The sequence below is a fragment of the Lycium barbarum genome, chromosome 3 (genome assembly GCF_019175385.1).
Source record: "Lycium barbarum isolate Lr01 chromosome 3, ASM1917538v2, whole genome shotgun sequence".
In the NCBI taxonomy this organism is placed as follows: Eukaryota; Viridiplantae; Streptophyta; class Magnoliopsida; order Solanales; family Solanaceae; genus Lycium; species Lycium barbarum.
Window position 1 is genome coordinate 98,664,222 of NC_083339.1, and position 9,827 is coordinate 98,674,048.

At 32.7% G+C, this 9,827-nt stretch overlaps 1 protein-coding gene across 1 annotated transcript; it reads left to right on the forward strand.

Annotated features, from left to right (window-relative positions):
• Window positions 1-7,132: 7,132 nt before the first annotated feature.
• Window positions 7,133-9,186, forward strand: LOC132631654 (berberine bridge enzyme-like 21). The gene has a single exon (XM_060347316.1). It carries the CDS (start codon window positions 7,287-7,289, stop codon window positions 8,982-8,984), a length of 1,698 nt encoding a protein of 565 aa, XP_060203299.1. The 5' UTR covers window positions 7,133-7,286; the 3' UTR covers window positions 8,985-9,186.
• The last annotated feature ends 641 nt before the right edge of the window (window positions 9,187-9,827 follow it).

The following is a 9,827-nucleotide window of genomic DNA, read 5'->3' on the forward strand; positions in this document are numbered from 1 at the left end:
GTGTCCTGTCCCGCTAATGTGATATGTTATACTCTTAGAGGCTCGTAGACATATGTGTGTGTGGGTAGATGTGTTTGGCCTTGTCGGCCTATGTTTTGTATATCATTTTGTCAGCCACGTTGGCCCATGTATATTGATGTGGCATAAATGCCTATGATGATATAAATGTGCGGTTGTCCATATGGGACTAGTTGACGAATGAATGGAAATGCATGTATAATTATGTGGCTCACCTAGATGTAAGTATAAGAGTAAGCTAAGAGGGTGCTCGGGTGGGTTAGCACCGGGTGCTCGTCGCGGCCCCCAGACGGGTCGTGACACATACTCCCCTGTTATGGGTGCAATAACATTACGTTATCTCATTAGTTTCGTTGTCCATGAGAGACTTGAGATGCATTTGATGGATGTGGTTACAACCTATCTATATGGATCACTTGAAAATGAAATATACATGAAAATCCCTGAAGGATTTAAGATGCCTGAAGCATGTAGTTCAAAGTCTCGGGAAATGTATTCAATCAGATTACAAAGATCATTGTATGGTTTGAAGCAATCCGGGTGCATGTGGTATAACCGCCTTAGTGAATATTTGTTAAAGGAAGGCTATACAAATTATGCAATTTGCCCATGTGTTTTTATAAAGAAAGTAATATCGGAGTTTGTTGTACTTGCTGTATATGTTGACGATATAAACCTTATTGGTACTCTTGCAGAGCTCAAAAAGGCAATTGATTATTTAAAGAAGGAATTTGAGATGAAAGATCTTGGAAAGACAAAATTATGCCTTGGTTTGCAAATTGAACATTTGACAAATGGCATTTTTGTCGATCAATCTGCCTATACAGAGAAAGTGTTGAAACGATTTTATATGGATGAAGCACATCCATTAAGTACTCTGATGGTTGTTCGATAACTTGATGCGAATAAAGATCCGTTCCGACCTCAAAAAAAGAATGAGGAAATTCTTGGTCCAGAAGTACCATATCTTAGTGCAATTGGTGCACTAATGTATCTTGCCAATACCACAAGGCTTGACATAGCATTTTCAGTTAATGTGTTAGCGAGACATAGTTGTCCTCCTACAAGGAGACACTGGAACGGAATTAAACACATATTGAGGTATCTAAAGGGGACTATCGATTTGGGCTTATTTTATTCTAGCAATTGCAGTCCCGATCTTGTTGGTTATGCCGATACAGGGTATTTATCTGACCCACACAAAGTTAGATCTCAAATAGGCTATGTATTTATTTGTGGGGGTGCTGCCATATCTTGGCAATCTACAAAGCAGTCTATTGTGGCTACCTCATCAAATCATGCTGAGATAATAGCTATTCATGAAGCGAGCCGTGAAGTTGTGTGGCTGAGGTCAATGATACATCTCATTCGAGAAAAGTGTGGTTTGAAATGTGATAAAATACCCACAATCTTATATGAAGATAATGCAGCATGCATTGCCCAATTGAAGGGAGGATTCATAAAAGGAGATAGGACAAAGCACATTTCACCAAAGTTGTTCTTCACACACGACCTCCAAAAGAATGGTGATATCAATGTGCAACAGATTCGTTCAAGTGATAATATGGCTGATTTGTTCACCAAGTCTCTACCAACCGCAACTTTCGAGAAGATGGTGCACAAGATTGGAATGCAAAGACTCAAATATTTGGACTGAAGTTCTCATCAGGGGGAGTTAATACATGTTGTACTCTTTTTTCCATACAAGGTTTTGTCCCACTGGGGTTTTCTTGTAAGGTTTTTAATGAGGCAACCAAAATGTATATTATTAGAAATATGTACGCTTTTTCCTTCACTAGAATTTTTCCCACTGGGTTTTTTTTCTAGTAAGGTTTTAATGAGGCATATCATCTATCGAAATAGACATCAAGGGGGAGTGTTATAAATATTATTATAATATTGTGATGTCTATCTTTAGGAGGGATTTTAGGGTTTGTGACTTTGGCACCAAGTCAATTCTCTCCTATAAATAGAGATGTTCTCTTCATTGTATATCATCCCTCATAAGAGAAATAAGAACTCTCCCCTCTTCTCTCTTGTTCTACATATATTCTTGTTTTAGTTTATTATTCTATAACAATTGTCACTAATTAATTAATTTACTGTCGTATTAGTATATAGCCTTTCATTAGGTTTAGAATTCTTTAGCTTTTCTTTGTTTAGAACTAGAACTCTTTAGGCGGCTTTCCTTTAGGTTTAGGCTTCCGTAGTTTTTTCTTTGTCTATGATCATTTGTTATTTGTTGTAGCTTTAGGATTCTTTTATTGCCATTGTTAGTGTTAATTATTGTATACTAACTTTTGCTTACGATTGGAAAAAATGTTTCATTCTAATGACAGGTTTGCAAAGACCGATGGATTTGGCGATGTTCGGAGATAGTAACATAGTAAATTTTCGAAACTTGATATGTTAAAGTAGTTAATTTGATTCTTGATGTATTTATTTTTGACGATATTCGGAGATAGTAACATGGTAAATTTTCGAAACTTGATATGTTAAAGGTAGTTATTTTGATTCTTGATGTATTTATTTTGGATAAAACTCATAAATTCATTATTATATATAAACAAAACTAAGGCGAGCACGTGGGGATATGCTAATAAGGACGTGTTTCTCTCAATAACTTCTAATTATCATTGACGGTTTTGAATTGTCAATGGGTAGCAGCTTTTGTTCTCTTGCATAATTCTCCTTGAAGAAGGCTATGGCAATTGAAAGCATGCACAATATTACTTTTACTCGGTAGTAAAGGTAAATTATTTATTTTTGAATTGATTTCTGAATAAAATTGTATTGAATCATATGTATATTTATTTTATATTGTTCTGAGAGTTATAGCTAATTATTTTTAGCTTGAAGCGGAATTCTTATTTCATGTTTATTGTTAACTTGCAGAACAATGCTTTATTAGAGATAGATTATTTTGTTTAATGGAGTTACGCAAGCACTTTGCCTTGGAGCAATAAGGTAATGCAATGGCCTAATCACATCTTGGGTACCAAATAAACTTACATCATATACTCCAATTAGCTTATTCGATATACGGAACTTATGATGATTTGGCGGTGTTCGGAGATAGTAATATGGTAAATTTTCGAAACTTGACATGTTAAAGTCGTTATTTTGGTTCTTGATATGTATTTATTTTGGATAAAACTCATAATTTGATTATGTAAATTGATAGCCCTCAAACAAAAATCACGCTTTTTATTTATTTACTCTCCAAATCCTCCAATTAACAAAACAAAATAATACAAAATTCATTTATTCAACAATACACAATTATAGATCTAACAAACCACAATTATCAACTAAAGTATAGATGATCTCAAAATTCTCATCAAAATCATACAATAAGCAAAACAAAAAAAAAAAACTACTAAATTTCATTAACTTGAAATTTAGAAAAGCATAAACAACGGCGCAATAAAAAGGAGATAATTTTTACATATATGCTATCAAAAGACAATATTGTAAGTCACATGTAAAATCACAACTCATTCTGAAAAAATGTTTCATTCTAATGACAGGTTTGCAAAGACCGACGGATTTGGCGATGTTCTGAGATAGTAAAATGGTAAATTTTCGAAATTTGATATGTTAAAGTAGTTATTTTGATTCTTGATGTATTTATTTTTAGCGATATTCGGAGATAGTAACATGGTAAATTTTCGAAACTTGATATGTTAAAGGTAGTTATTTTGATTCTTGATGTATTTATTTTGGATAAAACTCATAAATTCATTATATATAAACAAAACTAAGGCAAGGACGTGGGGATATGCTAATAAGGACGTGTTTCTCTCAATAACTTCTAATTATCATTGACGGTTTTGAATTGTCAATGGGCAGTAGCTTTTGTTCTCTTGCATAATTCTCCTTGAAGATGGCTATGGCAATTGAAAGCATGCACAATATTACTTTTACTCAGTAGTAAAGGTAAATTTTTAATTTTTGAATTGATTTCTGAATAAAATTGTATTGAATCATATATATATTTATTTTATATTGTTCTGAGAGTTATAGCTGATTATTTTTAGCTTGAAGTGGAATTCTTATTTCATGCTTATTGTTAACTTGCAGAACAATGCTTTATTAGAGATAGGTTATTTTGTTTAATGGAGTTACGCAAGCACTTTGCATTGGAGCAATAAGGTAATGCAATAGCCTAATCACATCTTGGGTACCAAATAAACTTACATCATATATTCCGATTAGCTTATTCGATATACGGTACTTATGATGATTTGACGGTGTTCGGAGATAGTAATATGATAAATTTTCGAAACTTGACATGTTAAACTCATTATTTTTGTTCTTGATATGTATTTATTTTGGATAAAACTCATAATTTGATTATGTTATAAGGTACGTGTTGATTAATTTGTAGACCACAATATTGTCTTCAATCATCTATGGTTGTTGAGACATATTGGATATATCAACATGCAGTTAATTTTTCAATTCAAAACTGTAACTTGGAACATCAACATATGAAATTAGCGGTGTTGCATTCCTGATATCATACTTTGAGAAGGATTGAAACATGGGATAATAGAATCAATCAATAGACAAAGACGATTATTACTTTTGCTTACAATTGGAATAACTCCAACTCTCCCTATGAATCTCTCGGTATAACTTTTGATTTGAGTTTAGTCTTTAGAATTTTATTTAAACTGAACAGCCAGCAGGATATTGTATATTTTATTGGTTATTAATTTATTACTTGTAGTTGACTTTAGAATGACCTAATATTTTCCAAAAAAATCACCATTTCTATATTAATATTAGACTCAAAAAATGATTGAATTTAGAGCCGGATCTATAATGTTGGTCACGGAACTCAAACTTTTACCCAACTCAGGTATATACTACATATGGTTAAGATCTGAATAAAGTAGCTACAAAAGTAGGAGCAAAAGCTGAAGTTTCTTTTTAAATTTTACCACCAAAAAATTCATGGTGACATAGTGAATATGAAAATCTGGTGCTTGAGAAAAAGATGAGATAAATAAGGCACAGAGCCCTGGTTAAAATCAAATCCCAAAATTATTCTTGCCTCAAAATATATGATTGATGTATGAACCTTTCATAAAATAGTAACCAAATTCACCGAAGAAACAATCTTCTCTTAATTGTAAGATTTGACCTACATTCAAATTAATAAGGAAGACATCAAGTTCATAGAAACTGAGAAAAAATAATCTAAAATAGTTTTTTTTTTATACTAAACATATATCTAAGTTACTTGCCTATATTTGATAGAGTTAGTTACCTGTAATTAATTTTTAACTTACATAATTTGTTGCAAATATTTTTCAAATATAAAAAGCTAATTATATTCAGCTGAAACTTATATATTTGTGACAAAAAGACTGCATACCTAGCAAGAGATAAGGAAAGTTGGAGGCTTTCAATGTGTAATTTTTATGCATCTTGCGTTCTTGATTTTTAGATTCGTCTTTAAGTTGTTTCCTCACCGCATTAATGTATATGTCATAGGACAAAAGCAAATATAACACAAATATATTAAAATTACAAAAGGCATCTGACAACTTTTTCCTTTGTTGAGTTAGCTAAGTAAGATTAACACAATCATTTTCCACAATCACAATTTTAAATAATATTGATGTGATTTTTTGAAAAAGAAATTGTATTCACCCAAGGGCTAGGGGCTAGGCACAAAGGAGAGAGCGGCTGACCAATTCCGCCGGTAAGGATCGAAAATCTTATGTTTTTTTTTTTATTTTTTTTATTTTTTAGTTTTGATTTGATTAATAGTTCTTCCTTGTTGAAAGTTTAAGGAAGAAGAAACCAACTGGAAAAGTAAATTTCAATATTTCGTTTAAAATATCCCATGCAGTTAGTCTTGATTTGATTAATATTTCTTCCTTGGTGAAAGTTTAAGGAAGAAGATACCAATTGGGAGAGTAAATCTCAATATTTCGTTCAAAATATTCCATGTTTTATATAAGGAATAATTTCCTTTAATTTAGGGGTAAATTTATTAGGTAGTTATTGTTCTTTAACCACAATGATATATAAGGTAATTGTTTGAAAATACATTTTATATTGACAAAATTAAAATTTAATCATTTTTTAGTATTTAAAACTAAATAGTTAACAACGAAACTCCTAATATAAGGAGCTTAAAGTATATCGCAAAGATTACTAGATTTAACTTCCGATGAACTAATTTTTATTAAGACTCTATAGTGTAGAAGGAATATTCCACGCTATAAATGTTTCAATAAAATTCTGATTTCAGTTAAATAGTTCAAACATGGATGAGCTAACATTGAAAACTTGAAAAAGTAATTATTTCCTTGAATGTTGAGAACAACTCATTACTTTCTCCATCCTAATTTATGCGGCACTTTTGGCCGTCCAAAAGTTAATTGGATTAATTTTTTAAATTAAATTGAATTAGATCAACTTAATATTTTAAAATTAATATATAAGATTTAAATTTTAAAAAACTAAACGAAAAATACTGTAAGTTGTAATTCTTCTCATGTCAATCTGATTAAGAAACTATTTTTTAAAATGTTAGTCAAAGTTTATATAGTTTGAATCTCGAAAATCTATTTATTTCCATAAGAAGAGCATTGGCGGGGAAAAATAGAATAAACAGACACCGATAATAATATAATATTAAGAGTTAAATTAGTCAGAACAAATTTAAATTAGGCATAGGATGAAATAATAGAAGACAAAATCTATTCTAAATGAGTTGTTATTACTTGCTTTTTATAAATTTTTATTTTCTTTCATTCCAAAAATTGATTCCCCATAGTTTTTATATAGTAAATTATTTGTTTTGGAATATTGTATTAACATTAATAGTCGTTTATCACACATAATTTATTTTTATTTGATATATTTTATATACTTTATAGTAGACGCATAACACACGTGCAACACACGTACAGTTAAAACTAGTAATAACATAAATATCTAAAGCTTATTCTGAATTACAAAGTTTAAAGTCTTTTCTTTTCTTTTGTAAATTTTTTATCTAATTAAATGATATCACATAAATTTAAAACGTAATAAGTACATATTAAATTTATAAACAGATCATCATTCATCCGTAAGGAAATAGTTCAGATAAGCTGAAAGAAACGGGTGGGATATGTGATTTTCTTTACTCTTTTTATGTAGCAGTACATCATTACAGAAACCCGACAAAACAATGCCCTTTTTCGCCTAAACCCCAGAAGATACCAAACCTTTGAATAAAGTTTCTCAATCATCAATCAACTATGTTTTCTTGTCTTCTCCTTCATTTTCTTCTTCTTATCTTGTGCAGTTCCTTCTCTCATGGAACTCCAGATTCAGTCTATGACTCGTTTGTCAAGTGCCTAACAATCCAATCAATTCCCCAAAAAGAAATCTCCAAAATCGGCTACTCCCCAAACAACCCTTCCTTTAACCCCATTTTACAAGCCTACATCAGAAACCAGCGGTTTAATTCCTCCACAACTTCCAAACCGGTCATCATTATCACCCCTACGCAAGAATCCCATGTCACTGGTGCCGTCCTTTGTACCAAAGAGGCTAATTTACAGCTTAAAATTCGTAGTGGGGGCCATGATTATGAGGGTATTTCGTATATATCCGATGTCCCTTTTATTATGCTCGATATGTTTAATCTCAGGTCAATTTCTGTAAATGACACCGATGAAACTGCTTGGGTTGAAGCAGGTGCTACTTTAGGGGAACTTTATTATAACATATGGACAAAAAGTAACGTTCTTGGTTTTCCAGCGGGTGTTTGTCCTACTGTTGGGGTTGGTGGGCATCTCAGTGGGGGTGGTTATGGGAATATGCTTCGTAAGTTTGGACTCAGTGCTGATCATATTTTGGATGCTCGACTAGTTGATGTTAATGGTAGAATTCTTGACCGGAAAGCTATGGGTGAAGGTGTTTTTTGGGCAATTAAAGGAGGTGGTGGTGCTAGTTTTGGTGTCATTTTAGCCTTTAAAATTCGACTTGTTCAAGTCCCACAAACTGTGACTTACTTCAGAGTTGAAAGGTTTATAGACCAGAATGCTACCGAGGCAGTTGTCCAATGGCAAAATGTTGCTAGCAAAACTGATAATGATCTCTTCATGAGACTACTTTTGCAACCTATCACCGTAAAAAGCAAAAACAAGGAAAAGACAATACGAATACGAGCGACGTTCTTGGCGTTATTCCTCGGTGATTCTAGTAGATTAATGTCACTCATAAGCAAGGAATTCCCAGCTTTGGGATTAACAAAACAGGATTGTTTCAAAATGAGCTGGATTGACTCAGTGCTCAGATGGGCAAGTTTCGTTAACACAACAAAACCAATTGCCTTGTTGAACAGAACTGGGGATCCATCGCATTTCTTGAAACGGAAATCGGATTACGTACAAGTACCAATTCCCAGAGATAGGTTGGAATCAATTTTCCAAAAGATGATTTCATTGGGAAAAGTAGGATTAGTTTTCAATCCTTATGGAGGAAGAATGGCTGAATTTCCCGAGGACGAAACGCCGTTTCCACATAGAGCAGGAATTCTTTTCAAGATTCAGTACTCAGTGAATTGGGACGAAGAAGGAGTAGAGGAAGAAAAAGAGTACCTTTCAAAGATAAGAGATATGTACCATTTTATGACCCCATATGTTACCAAGAACCCAAGACAAGCCTATTTGAATTACAGAGATCTTGATATTGGTACAAATGATCAAGGCAAACACAGCTTTGAAGAAGGAAAAATATATGGGACTAAGTATTTCAAGAAAAATTTTGATAGATTGGTGAAAGTGAAATCAGTAGTGGATCCAATGAATTTCTTCAGAAACGAACAGAGTATTCCTACTCAAATTCAAAACTTTGGTGCATACGAGAAAGAAAACAGAGGAAGATGTTTTACTATATCTCGGATTTTAGTTCTAGGTGAATGCTTGATATTAATGAGCATCATGTTTTAGCTTTTTCAAAGATAGTGTGTGGCCTTTGTCTAAACCATCCGTAGCTTTATGACAAATTTGAACATTTTTTATTGGTTTAATCATATTAAGAAAAAAATTCTGGTTACGCCACCTCACGTAGAGTGAGCTTCCAATTAGACTGTTGCATGTGATAATTAAACTTTTGCAACCTACTTCTCCTATTCTCTCTTTCACCTGTTCATGTTTATTCCTCTTCGGTTTTAACCATGCAAAATGGTGTTTCTAAAAGTTTGTCTTGTTATAAATGCAGGACAATGTCAAGTGTTTTCTTCTGAATATAATTTTATTAATTCTTTGAAAACGATAAATCAGTAGAATACATTTGTCTACATTAGCAGTACGTTGAGACTATTAAGGGGTGCTGCTGGTTAATTAGAGTTCCGCCGGAGGGAGTTGCGCAGAGATTACTGAATTATTTTTGGGATGTATGGTTTTATTAGAAAAATAGGTTTTACCTTATTAGACTAGGGTAAGGATGACTTATACTTGTATATTACGATGAATACAAAGTAGAAAGAATTCTTCCATTATTCTTGCCTCTCACCAATTCTCGTCCCTGCTTTGATTTTAATGTGGTATCTGTTCCATATTAGAAAGAACACAAAAATCCTAAAATAATGGCAGGTGACGGAAAAGAAACCGACGATAACGGCAAAGCAATCGCTGGTGAAGAAAACAAAACCCAAAGAAAAATAATCTCTTATGACATTACGTCGAATGATAACCCGAAATTGTGGTGGCACAAGTCCAACTGAAGGGTGAGAATTATGGGCAATTCGCAGAATTACCCTTCTTTTGGGGTGGTCTTTAAATTTTGCCTCT